The 14,398-nt window shown below is 38.2% G+C and overlaps 1 protein-coding gene across 1 annotated transcript in view; it reads left to right on the forward strand.

The window, feature by feature from the left end:
* Window positions 1-14,398, forward strand: part of csmd3b (CUB and Sushi multiple domains 3b) — a 397,291-nt gene that overhangs the window by 348,783 nt on the left and 34,110 nt on the right. The window contains exons 47-54 of the mRNA XM_078268303.1: window positions 3,072-3,152; window positions 5,662-5,775; window positions 5,897-6,085; window positions 6,392-6,550; window positions 10,751-10,939; window positions 11,946-12,131; window positions 12,579-12,773; window positions 13,765-13,938. Coding sequence (XP_078124429.1) covers window positions 3,072-3,152; window positions 5,662-5,775; window positions 5,897-6,085; window positions 6,392-6,550; window positions 10,751-10,939; window positions 11,946-12,131; window positions 12,579-12,773; window positions 13,765-13,938 — 1,287 coding nt within the window. The remainder of the gene's footprint in view (window positions 1-3,071; window positions 3,153-5,661; window positions 5,776-5,896; window positions 6,086-6,391; window positions 6,551-10,750; window positions 10,940-11,945; window positions 12,132-12,578; window positions 12,774-13,764; window positions 13,939-14,398) is intronic.

Below are 14,398 nucleotides of genomic sequence, written 5' to 3' on the forward strand. Positions count from 1 at the left end.
ACTTAAGCAAAGTCTGTGATGTGTGATTTACTTTTGGCTGGATTTGAATCCCTTTTTCCAGGTCTAACTTGCTTTATTATAGAACGCAACCAGTGGATTTCTTGCCCAAATATGATAATAAAATACTTTAAATCAGTGATCAATGTAAGGTAAGAAACATATTACCATTGCCATATGCAATATATACATATTGCTATTGTTGGAAGTAAAGTAGCTTTGCACAAAGTTGGTTTGTTAAAAAAAAGAAAGAACAAACTAAGTTTCAGTGAAAAGTTTATTAATCTTTCAACTTAACCTGTTTGTGAATATGAATATTGTTTTGTCATTGCCATTGTTTACCTCCAGTTCCAATTCTCTTTGTTTAAAACAATTGCTATCAGATTAAAATAAAATACTCTAATAGCTTTAACTTTCAACCACAGACGAAAAACAGGACATAATCTAAAGAATATCAAACTTTTTGATATTCTGATGATTTTGAAATAATTTTGTTTTAATTGGTACTGTTGTACTGTCGTGAAACTAATTCTTTATTCAAAAGGAAACATTTTCATGAAACGCTGCCCTCAGTGATTATGCTTGCATTAGTTAGTCTCTCTTTGCGCAATAGCCTTTTTTTTATGTTGCCGTAGTACACACAAACAGTTGTGTTGCCTCCACAGCATTGTGAGGATTGCATTTTTCTGTTCCTGTGCTGCTCTTTCTCCATGTCAAAACTGTCTGTGCCATTCAGTTTTTCATTTAATTTCAATCTTTTTGCTGCGGTCATTGAGCGCACTTTGTTTTCAGATGAAAACTGTCATCTTTTTTCCGTGTTTCGCCTGCATGGCTGCAGACATCAATCTTTAGACACTGGCCTTTTTTTGTCTGTATCCATCTATTGTCATGTGAAAACATTTGACTCCATGTTTTCATTTCTGTCTTTGACTTGACCATTTAAAGAATCACATGCTCATTTTTGTGATGACCACATAAACTCAATTATTTCAAATAATTGCTAAAAAAGTACATACTGTCCAAGTGACTTGGGTCACTTGAGGGACTTGAGTCTTTTGTCAAATTCCCTTACTTATTGTTTTTGGAAAAACAAAAACACCTGCATATAAGTAGTAGGGTACCTTGTTTTCATGTAAGATATTCTCATATTTAGGTGCGGGTTGTATGTTATCTCCGCTGTTTATAATTATAAGTCTGTCCAACATTTAGATACGTATAGTGTAGTGTCCCTTGATTACAGAATGTGTATGGTCTAGTATTAATAGGAATGTGGAAATCTCAAAGTTAATCCCATAATGTTTTTACTTTAACTAAAAGATAACAGATAACCACATGTCTTCACAGCCATCATAAAGCATTATCATCAAACTAACAAAGAATGAATGGAAGCTTTTATTTTGGCAATACAAGGTTTTCACCACACAGTAAAGAAATGCTGCTTATATTCCTCATCCTCATCAGAATGTTCCTGAAAAAGTGCATTTTGGATGAAGGTTTACTCTGACAGAATGGCTTCTAATGAGTCTAACTTTCTTTATACCCTTCACATCACATTCATTTATATACTGTATGTGTACATCCTCCGCCCTCTCCCTCATGAAGCTTAAATTAGCTTCTTCTCAAAAGTTTCTGTTCAGTGCTCTTTAGTAAAAACATGTCAAGTTGGGGTTTTTGTTGAGCAGGCTTTTCTTTTTCAGACAGATGTCATGTTGTTAATGAATTTCTGTTTTTAACTGTCAGCTATCAAATTCACACAGGAACAGTACCATCTGATGGATTCAAGTTTATTTTCAATTTCTGCTTTATTGGAGGATGCACAGCAGAGAGTGACAGGGGATGATGGATAAGAGGGAGACAGGATGACATGTATGGCATTGGTTGTAAGCATTAATTTGTCACTTCTGTTTTATTAGAGAATGAAACAAGAAAGACAGGCAAGAGAGTGTTAGGTAACCACAATGTAAGCGAGATGTACACCCTATTTGATAGTGCAGAGATGAGTTAAATTCTTCATTAATAAATATGGGATACGGTTTCTTCAGCAAGAGGTTGTCACAATAAGGGGCAGAGTCTCAACATTTCTTCTTTAGCATCTTTCAGTGACGCAAAATTGCGATGCCAAATCAACCCCGGAGGAAGCATCAATCCACTGTTTGGGTAGGGGATGTTTATCCATGTCACTATCCTTCTATTCATTTATCTTTGGGTCAAGGATCTGAATGCCAGTGCTTCCATGCAGAGATGAGGATCACACAGTGGTGGATAATGCTGTCATGGACGTGAGACTGAGAAAGCTAATGTGACATGAATGTGGAAGTAGCTATAAAAAATGGTCCTGGAGCTTAGTGAGATCAATGACTGCTCACAGTCATCCTCTCGCGCACAGACGCACAAACACACACGCACGCACACACACACACATGCAAGCACACTCAGACATGCACACATGCTGGCTGGCACACACAGACCACAGGGCTTTGATATGCATGAGAGCAGCAGATACTATTGGCAGGTCTCATTTTCATAGTCAATTTCATCCTGACTTATAGCCTTCAGCCCTGTCTCTCTCTCTCTCTCTCTCTCTCTCTCTCTCTCTCTCTCTCACTGTTAGTGAGTGATCTATGGTCATGCAGTAATATTGATTACAGCCCTCAGCTCAGTAGCTGTGAAGTGAGTTCCTTTTTATGATTCAGGGCAGTGCTGTATCTGTGTAGCCGGTCTGATTTTGGCCTGACCATCTGAACTTTAAAAGTGAAGTTAAACTGAAACAAGCAAGATTGAATAAAATAAACAGAAAACAGTTTGAGTCACTATTTGGTTTTTGTAAAGATTTCTCACTCTCGGGGCAGTTGTTACAGGCACAGACAACTTGGAAGCGTCCAGTACACATTAGTGCAGGTAAAAATCACAGTAAAGAAAAGTGACTTCTTGCCAGTTTCCAAACATTGGAAAGTCTTTTTTTCCCCCTTGCTTACCAACCTTAGGTTTACAGACCACATTTCCTCTCACACATTCTTATATAATGTTCCTCTATTTTTCCTCTCTCCCCTCCTTTGCTGTGTCTGTTCCCCTAGCCTACCAATTAAGGATTTGCCAGCCTCCTCCAGAAGTGCCCAATGCTGACATGCTGATGGAAGACGGAGAGTTGGAGATAGGTGAGTTGTCTGTCTGTCTGCAATGCCTCTAGACATGTCAATTTGATGAAGGAAGTAAACTTGAGACTTGTAACTTTCCAGTTCCTAACATGGGATCACATATCGTCTTCGCCATAAAGGATATCTTACTTTTAAACATGTAATACTCATTTAATGTACATAGTGAATACAGACATGCAATACGTAATGTAAATTCACTTCCAAATTCAGTCTTCTCAGCACAGATAAGGATGCACTTTACATAGTGGTGGAGGAAGTATTCAAATCCTTGAATAATAGAAGCAATTCCACACAACAGGATTACTTCAGTGCAAGTAAAAATCCTGCATTGAAAATGTTACTCCAGTAAAAGTACACAAGAATTATTATCAAAACGCTTAAAGTATCACAACTCAAGCAGAAAAATGGCTACTCTGAGTGGTATACGATTATGTACAGTTGTGTTCAAAATAATAGCAGTCCAACATCACTAACCTCATAAATCAAATTTTTTGGTAGAAGTGATATTTCTACATGGCCAATAATTTACTAGTAAGTGTTGTAGTCGTAGAAAACCAACAGACCCAACAGTCATGACATGCATGCTGCTCATTCTGTGTAATTGAATCTGTAATTGAAAGGGTCATGTTCAAAATAATAGCAGTGTTTTGTTCAGTTAGTGAGGTGATTAATTCTGTGAAGAAACAGGTGTCAATTATGGCCCATATTTAAGGAAGGAAGGAAGCAAATGTTGTGCATGCTGGTTATAGTGCATTTCACACTGAAATACTCAGCAAAATGGGTCGTTCCAGACATTACTCTGAGGAACAGCGGACTTTGATTAAAAAGTTGGTTGGAGAGGGGAAAACATATAAAGAAGTGCAGAAAATTATAGGCTGTTCAGCCAAAATTATTTCATCCATCCATCCATCCATCTTCGTCCGCTTATCCGGTATCGGGTCGCGGGGGTAGCAGCTCCAGCAGGGGACCCCAAACTTCCCTTTCCCGAGCCACATTAACCAGCTCCGAACCAAAATTATTTCAAATGCCTTGAAATGGCATCCAAAGCCTGAACGACGACGGAAAAACGGTCAACTACCATTCGAATGGATCGAAGAATAGCCAAAATGGGAAAGGCTCAACCAATGATCAGCTCCAGGAAAATCAAAGAAGACTTAAAGTTACCTGTGAGTACTGAAGCCCCCGCAAAGTCCCATTGCTGAAAAAAATTTACTGAATAGGTTGAAATTTGCCAAAGGACACATTGACTGGCCAAAGGAGAAATGGGGCAACATTCTGTGGACTGATGAGAGCAAAATTGTTCTTTTTGGGTTTAGGGGCCGCAGACAGTTTGTCCGACAACCCGCATGCACTGAATTCAAGCCACAGTACACTGTGAAGACAGTAAAGCATGGTGGTGCAAAAATCATGTTATGGGGATTTTCTCATACTGTGGTGTTGGGCCTATTTATCTCATACCAGGGATCATGGATCAGTTTCAATACATCAACATACTTGAAGAGGTCATGTTGCCTTATGCTGAAGAGGAAATGCCTTTGAAATGGGTCTTTCAACAAGACAATGACCCAAAACACACCAGTAAGCAAACAAAGTCTTCCAGGTTCCAGATGAACAAGATTGATGTTATGGAGTGGCCAGCCCAATCCCCAGACCTCAATTCCATAGAAAACTTGTGGGATGACATCAAACATGCTGTTTCTGAGGCAAAGCCCAGTAATGCAGAGGAATTGTGGAATGTAGTTCAATCGTCCTGGGCTGGAATACCTGTTCACAGGTGCCAGAAGTTGGTCGACTCCATGCAACACAGATGTGAAGCAGTTCTCAGAAATAATAGTTATGCAACTAAATATTAGTACAGTGATTCAAAGTAAAGCAAACCCTTGAGACATTTTTCAGTTTATACAGTAAATGTTTGAGATTGTAAAGAAAAATGCAAATACTGCAAACAGCCTAATATTCCTTTTTCTTCACTTTCTGTAAAGGTAACACAAACTTGATCAATTTTGGTCATGTTTTGATTTAGAATTGAATGTGCAGTGTTCCCAATGCATTGATATTATAGAATTAAAAGCTATTCTAAGGATTTTGAGCGTTATTCACTTTTTTTAAACACACTGCTATTATTCTGAACACAACTGTATAATTACTGATGCATTAATGTGTAAGTATGATTTTACTGTGTCATCTTAATAAGATGATCATATGTTTTCTATGTAAAACCTTATTTTGTGAAATAACTGGTAACTAGAATAACTGTCGAATAGTTTGCTATGCTAAAATATTTGCCTTTTGGGTGGAGTGGAAGTATTAAATTGGTGTGAAATGGAAAAACTCAAATTTAGTGCAAGTACCTCAAATGTGTGCTGAAGTACATGTACTGAGTAAATGTATGTTGTTACTTTCACCACTGACTGTATACTGTAAGAGAAATCAACAATAGTGTTTCCTTCTCGCTGTCTCAACTTTGCTTTCTAAACACTCTCATCATTCATACCCATTTGACGCTTAGGTGACATCATAAGGTACAGATGCCATCCTGGATTCTCATTGGTTGGCAGTGAGATTCTCACATGTCGCCTAGGAGAAAGACTACAGATGGATGCACCACCTCCAACATGCCAAGGTGTGTGTATGTCAACGCAATAGCAAATTAGTGTTTTTTATTTCTTTTTTAAATACTTGATGTTGACCTAGTGCATACTCATTTAACATAACTCGTTTTCCCCTTTATTTTCTGTCCATAGTCCAATGCCCTGCACATGATGTACGATATGACTCGTCAGGTGTCATCTTGAGCCCCGGTTGGCCAGAAAGCTACCCTAACCTCCAAATGTGTTCATGGAGCGTCACAGTAGAGAAAGGATACAATGTCACCGTTACCTTTGAAAGTTTCCACACTGAGAGAGAGTTTGACGTGTTGACGATTTTTGATGGTAATAAAAAAAACACACACTGACATTCAGTATAGTACAAATTCAGCTAAGAAGTACAGCATTTCTTAGAACCACATGTGAGCAGCACACACAAACACGGACACACACACAAACACACTTTCTTTCTCAAGGGTATTAAGGTGTTAAGATGATCAACATGGGGAACTGTACATACAGTTATAACCACAAAAAATACAAAGTACCAAGATAGAACAAATCATAGTTTATTTGTACTGTCTCCTTCATTCACTCCTTTCCTTTCTCTCTCTCCTCCTTCTCCTCTCACTTTGTCTTGATCTCTCTCAGGTCCAACATCCAACAGTCCCACTCTGGCAACGCTGAGCGGTGACCTGCCAACACCCTTTAACCTCACATCCTCTGGTCACCAGTTCCTGGTCAGCTGGTCTTCAGACCATGGCACAAACAAGAAAGGCTTCAAAATTCGCTATGTTGGTGAGTACCAAAGTATGTATCCCAACTTTATTTTACTACTACTTTATATCATCATAATGCATGGAAATAAGGAAGGGGACAGACAGAAAGACAGAGACAGACATTCTGAGTGAAAGAGCATTTGTGGGAGTAGTTCAACGTCTAAGTTGTGTCATTGTATTCATTATAATTAGTTGAGAAAGTTTTTCAATTTGTGATTCTGAATAGAAAAGATAGATTTTTTTAAGAACAGGCAATATACAAGAAAGTTGATTAAAAAAAAAAAAAAAAATACATCTCACCCATGCAATTTGTTTCTTCGGCTTACTTTTTGTACCTCACTTCTGTCTGTCTCCTAAAACATTTTACTAAATTGGAAAGGAAAGCTTGATTAGCACAGATGCTGTTTCACAGCAATCTTTGTTTTTAGACAGTCTTGCACCTGGGCCTGTTAAATATAACTTTTAGACTGTTGGGCATCAAGCACCTTCACTTGGGTTATGAGGCTTGAGTGCTTTATTCAAGGGCATTTTTCTGACATTTAAGGGGGAGGAGACAGTATTACCTGGTCAGTTTGCTTTTTCACTTCATACCATCTCGTCAGGAGGCTGCTTCTTTAACCTTTAAAACACCACTGTTCTGTGTGATGAATTATACACTGAATAATAACAGAGAGTCCTCCCAGGACTCTCACACTCAGTAACCTTCTTTGGTAGCTGTGATTAATGTGAGCATATGTGAGGATTGTTAAACATGTGTTGTAAGGCAACTAATATCATGGTTCAACTTAATTATCGTTTTAGTTTTTTTTGTTTTCATTTGCATAATCAGGCCACTATATGACAACATCCTCCTGAAACCACTGTGAGAAAACAAAATATGCTTGTAATCACAAAGAGAAAATTGAACTCTCCCGTTATAATGGCCGCTTTCTCATTATTAAGACATACCAACTTATTTTGTTTTAAGAAGAAACTTTGTCGTGGCTGGGTTGGATCAGTGGGTATTTTGTTTGTTTGTTTTATTTGGATCCCCATTAGCTTCAGCATAAGCTAAAAGCTATTCTTCCTGGGGTCCTACAATCTATCATGTGACAATACAATTTACGACATCACATTACACACCATATGCACAAAGACATTACTTCACATTATACAACATTTGAAAATACAAATCATATTTTACAGTTAACGCAATTAATCACAAGCAAATTAATAAATAACTATAAAAAATAAGATAAAAAAAAGTGCGCTACTCCGAATAGATCTTTTTTTAAAAATAAGATATAACGAAAAGCCCTATAACAGAATCAGGTCAGGTAGAGCAGGCGCACATGTACTTGGAGGTTTGTGCCTCGACGCAGAGACAGAGTCCGACCTGTGACGATTTCCTGCATGTCTTCCCTCTCTCTCCCCATTCTCACCAAGCTGTCCTATCAATTAAAGGCGGATAATCTTAAGAAAATAAAATTTAAAAAAAAAAAGAAGAAACTTTGTCATTTTAACAAGATAAGATGGTATTTCATTATATAAAGTCATTGTGATTGAAGCAGCAGTGTAATGCCATCAATCTTAAAAATAAGATGGGAGTTGAGGAATTACTACCGGTGTTTCAGATACACTCACTTTCAGTTTTACCTCCAAATAGTCCAAAGTACTTTAGATAATTTGGCTAAAAAAAATAAATAAATGAAAATACTGTAAGGGGAAAGAGCCTGGACTGGATCTAAAGAGAGATTGTCAGCTGGCTGCTTTGCCTACATGCAGGTTCAGTAATACCAGCCCACTACCATGGCCATCAACTTTTAGAAAATAATTTGTCAGAGAGCTTGAATTAGAAATCACTGACAAACTGTACAAACCATTGCACTGATTCTGTATTTTCGAGGAAAATGAAGGAAAGCAAAGGAAATACAGTAAAAGGAAGAGAAAAAAAAACCTCACTAACTTTTAAGTGGTACTTGTTCATTTTGATTCTTAAACCCACCACACAGATGATACTCAGCCAGTGACAGACCAGAGGGACATATAAAACAGGCTTATCACTAATAAATAAGGCCAGTTAAGAACTTATTTTTGGGCCCTTGTCCAATTTAAAGAGTTTCAGATCAGGAAACTTACACAAGTCAACATCTAACTGGACCCAGGCCTGGGTCATCTTTATATGCTATGACTAAGGAACATAATGAAACTGCTACTGGTAACTTATCATATGAGATACTGACATCATTGTATAAGGACTTTCATCTACTGTCGTAGATACAGAGACAGACAAAGAGAGAATCATCTATAAACAACAGAAAAACGTAGACTATGCTTAACTGGTTGCCAGGCTGTTGGCGGTTGCAGCAAGATTCCATCTTGTTTTGCCTGCAGCGGCCAATATTATCTGGAGTAAAGCATTAATGGTCCTCATTCACCAACCGTTCTTACGAAGAAATGTGTTCTTAAGCCCCACTTACACACTTTTTACGAAGATTCTGACATTAACTAATGTTTTCTTATTTTGGATTTGTTCTTAGCTAAGAACAAAATCTACGAACACTCAAGAGCACTCTTACGCACATTTGAGTGATGACAATCTGCTCCAAATAATTGGTTACTGCATTTTATTTAATTCTATAGTTGTTTACAATTATAGTATTGTACTCTAATGTATTTCTGATCATTTGTATGCAAAGAAACACTAACACTGCAATTTACATCAGCAATTAAACTGATTAAATTCTGTGTTACTTGGTGATTGATCGCGCTATTTATTGGGCCAAAATGGAGTGGTTTTTACTTTGTTACATTTTGCAGCAATTATCTATACTTTCTACTCCACTACATTTCTACAACGTACCATTACATTTTCTGATCAGTTTTTCCCCCTGCTAAAACGTCTTCCTGACCGTCACACGTTTGTCTCACCAGTGAAGTTTGGTTGCCATAGATATATATGGGGCACCGCCGATCCTTCATCGGCTTCCAAGCTGGCTCCGGTGCTCCAGAGCCTGGGCGCAGCGCCGCTGACCCTCGGTAATACAGCCTCCGGCAAAAGTGAAAATGAAAATGTTTGTTTTTTATTATTCCCGTTTTTAAATCATAGTTGCCTCTCCACAGCGTCATTTACTCCTCCGCCAGGCAGCATAAGACTCGTTCATATCTTATTTATTTGGCTGGACCTCTCCTCCCCAACTACGACAATTATCTCTTGAACACAGGCTCCCGCTTCCCAGGAGGTGCACAGGAAGTATCATGTCCTTATATGAGAATTTGCAGGACGTTTTATTATGCTAATTACACGCTTTCAATTATGAAGACGTGGGATTCATCAATCCTAAGAACACAGGTGCGAACAATTCTGCTTTGTAAGAACACGTTATGAATCTGACGTAGACTTTTCTTAGGGACTTTCTTAAGAACATATTTAAGAGAAAACTTAGGAAGATATTGGTGAATGAGGCCCAATGATTCTTGGTTTAAGAATATTTCATAAAATTGCATATAGCCATAGATTTGTGTGTTAGGTAGTGTCTGACATCTACTGTAACTCTACTCATTGATTGTTTGATCAAAAAGCTCTGCAGGGACGGACTTATTTATTTATTTAGCATTCATACAGCCTGTCAGATAGATCCTTATTAGCTGAAACACTTGCATTTTAAGACATGCTGGAACAGTAATGAACTTTACAAATGTGGTCATTAATAATTCTGCTCACACATTTGGTTTAGTTTAAGTGAGATATTGTACTTGGAGTGATGACATCCTACTCCAAATCATGCCTCTAATAGCACTGTTTAAAATGCACATCGAAGAGATATATTTGCCATTAGTCCATTTTGGCAGGGCCTCCAATTGTGTCATAAATACAGTAGTGACACATATTAATGAAAGTTTTAGGAAATGTCAGAAACACTAAAACCTTGCACGCAAGACTTTGATTACAGTACTGGTAATGGTTATTATATTGCACACCTGCATGCAGACATAAATTCTGTGTTAATTACAGCATTGATCTGTTTTCCTGCCCTGCTAGATTAAGTAACAAGTAGTGTACGATAATATGGTAACAACATAGTACTGCAGTTCTGGTATGGCTATAGAATAGTACTGTATAATAGTATTCAAAAGTACCTTTTTGCTTGGCTTTAACTTTTGTAGTTCCTGTTTCAGTGGCAGTCAACCACCATATGGGGAGACATTAACAAATCTGTGTTTTTTTTTCATTTTGTTTCTTCCACTCCAGCTCTGTACTGCTCAACTCCCGACTCTCCGCTCCATGGCTCTATCTCCTCTCAAAGCGGCGGCCATATTAACAGTGTGGTGCGCTGGGCTTGCGACCGTGGTTACCATCTCATAGGCAACGCCACAGCGACCTGCCGCCGCTCGTCACTGGGCTACCACGCATGGGACTCTCCTGTACCTGCGTGTCAAGGTGTGTTTGTTTGTGTGTGTGGAATGTGTACGTATACTTCAAGCTACACTGCGCTGAAGTAGAATAGACTTTATGGTCCCTGAGGAGAAATTTGGGTTGGGCATAGTGCTACAATCTGTTGCTTCACAACACACAAACATGTAACAAAAAAACAATTTAAAATCAACATATAAACATAAACATAAGATCAATGAAACATCTTAGGACATAAAAGAAGACACATCAATTTGACAATCAGTTAAGTTTGTTGCTAACTTGACTTGTAGCTAATGCAGCTAACACTGATATAATTGCCAAAACAGATGTAGGTTATGGTAGAAAACACAACTAAGTTCACGCATGCTATAAAACATTTTTTTTTCTCTTTTAAGCACAATGTATTATTTTTGGTCCAGAGTAAATCCCCCTATTCAAGTGAGTAAAAATGAATTGTTCATATGAAGAGGTGTGTTAATGCCTCATACAACTGATATACATTTGGTATTAGTAGTAAAAGAAATGGTAAAATAAACACGTATTAATTCATATTTTAGAGTATTTTACATTGCACTTGCTATTGTCTTACCCCACAGATCAAATAACCGTAGGAAGGCACAGGTCATGGCTGGTATTAATAGAAGTCAAATGAAGGATGTATAACAGATTGTCGACACTTTGTAATTACACGATGTGGTGCTCTACAAACCAGTCCATTTAAAACCAGTGTGAACTGTGAGGCTGCATTTTCAGCAAGATGGATGTACAGTGTTTTGTTAGAACTGGTTCGAACTGAAGATCAAGCATCTCTTGATTGTATATTTTTAGTTTGATGGCTTCATTGAAGAAAATATGTGAGCTTGTTTACAAATGTGCAATGCATTTGGTGGCTTTGAATCCCCAGAAACATTTCAAACAAAGTACACATCAAACCTGCCTGCCTGACAGACATTAGTGTGCATTAGGGCTTCTGTGTGTGTGTCTGCTCGCATGTTGTCTTCTTAACCAATGTGTATCTGTCCTCCCCTAGCTGTCTCATGCGGGGCACCCAAGGCTCCTATAAACGGCGGCGTTTTAACAGCCGACTACTCCGTCGGAACAAGAGTTTCCTATTTTTGTAACGACGGGTACAGACTCTCCAGTAAAGAACTGACGTCAGCCATCTGTCAGCCTGATGGGACATGGAGCAACCACAATAAGATACCACGGTGTTCTGGTAAATAACACATAGATATCAGTGGAATACCAACAATATAAAACCAAATCTGATGGTGTTACAAATTTGGACGTTCTCAATAGCACTGTATGAAAGTAAATATCAGACTCTGGTGGGATTTTCATTGCATCTGTTACACAAACATGTAATATAAAATACTACAGTGTTTAATCAATGATAATTAAATAATCATCTCCCACTTAGTAAATATAGATATACTAGTTTGTAAGCAACATATAATTACCGCTGTGAGTGGCAGCCATCTTTGGCTAGGACATTGTTATTTAAATTAAGTCATTATTGTGCATCTGTGTGATATTTTACAGTGGCTTGGCTCCACTCTCAGCCGGCTATTAAATATCGGACACTATTTTAAAATGTATTATTGAAATGAAAGTGAATGTCATGAGGTTTTACTTTCTCTTCACAATGTGTCTGTCTCTGTAGTGGTGGTATGTCCCAGCATCGGGTCATTTTCTTTAGAGCACGGCCGCTGGAGGATTGTCAACGGCTCACACTACGAATACAGAACTCGCATTGTGTTCACCTGCGATCCGGGATACTACAGATTAGGCCCCGCCCACATCCAGTGCTTACCCACTGGCGTGTGGAGCTGGAGAAATGAGAGACCACACTGCCAGGGTGAGTAACACACATTTGATGATTTCATGACCACTGCAACTGAAGAAAACAAGCCATTATACACAAACCAAGTGCCCTCAAAATATTTTGATTATTTCATGTATTTGTTAATATTTTAGTCAAGCTCGTGAGCCATGACAACAAAAGTAACTGACATTAGGCAGCCTGACCATTGGCATTTATAGTATGGACCATTTGAATAATAATTGATATGAGTAGGGATTGAGACAAAAGTGTAATTAAATGGTTGTGACTTATGGAAACTAACAGCTGACATCTTTAGCATGTAAACATAAATAATGTGGCAAGTTGCAGCGTAACGTTATGACAGAGCCTGGCTTGTGCACACACACATTTTATTTATAATGCACTTTACATTTAAAACAAATCTCAAAGTGCTACAGGGTAAAATCATCAGTATAAAAGACAGATAAAAGCATAAAAATGGAAGACTAAAAGCAGCAACCAGCGAGGTTAATTAAAAGTCATAGGTCTTGCTAAAAATAAATGTTTTTAGTCCTTTTTTAAAACTCTCAGTAGTCTCGTTGCTCTAAAAGTTTGTCATTTCAAATGTACTGTTTTCTAAGGATTTTTGTGTTTAATCTTGGTGTGTTTTAATTGTATTTCTACTAATTTGATTCAATATAATGATGACCGACTTACTGTACAGGAAAACATTCCATTTGTCCAATCCATGCTCCAACCTGAAAGAGTCGCCTTGACATTTTTGTCCTTGTTATTTGATGTCTGGGGACTCCTAGACATTTTGAATCAATGTTATGTGTCTTTTACGAATTCTGTGACATTTGAAAAATTAGGATTTTTTTTTTGCCGGGCATTATGAAAAGTTTCCGATGTAGAAAAAAAAGCTATATTGGCACCATATTTGTGTGATAAACCACTCTCCACTATTGGTAGCATTCCTCACTGAAATCAATGAGCTCTACCAACTACTCAAATTAAATTGATTGTGTCTGCCTTTGTGTTTCAGTTATATCCTGTGGTGAGCTGCCATCTCCACCCAGTGGGAAGAAGATTGGTACTCAGACAACATTTGGTGCTACGGCCATCTTTACCTGCGATGCTGGCTTCATGCTAGTGGGGTCAGCTGTCAGAGAGTGCCTGTCATCTGGGCTTTGGAGTGGAACGGAAACACGGTGTTTAGGTACATAACTACTAGAATGAGTAATAAAATCCAAGTATATCTAGACACTGTCATTTTCTGACTTACTGTATATTTAAGGCTTAGGACATACACTTCATGTTAACACACACACACACACACACACACACACACACACACACACACGGAAACATTGACCATTAGAAAGGAAAGTTTGAAAGCTGTGATTTTTCAAGTCAGTCTAATGAGGACAGGTATCAAAGGTAGGCACTGTATGTGCCCTGCACCTCTGGTCTGGCTACACAGCTGCTCCCCTCTGGCCTCGTCCACCTCACAAGCGAGACTAACACGAGCTTCCGCTGTGCACTTACTAAATTCAATTTGAATGTTCTTTTTTATATATAAGCCAGAAAAAACGGCTACTTTCTGTCAGTGTGCCAGCCAGAGGTAACAGATGTGAAATGGTGCTGTCACTTCTCCATGAAGCCTCAGTAGAAACAGC

The sequence above is a fragment of the Sander vitreus genome, chromosome 14 (assembly GCF_031162955.1).
Source record: "Sander vitreus isolate 19-12246 chromosome 14, sanVit1, whole genome shotgun sequence".
Lineage (NCBI taxonomy): Eukaryota > Metazoa > Chordata > Actinopteri > Perciformes > Percidae > Sander > Sander vitreus.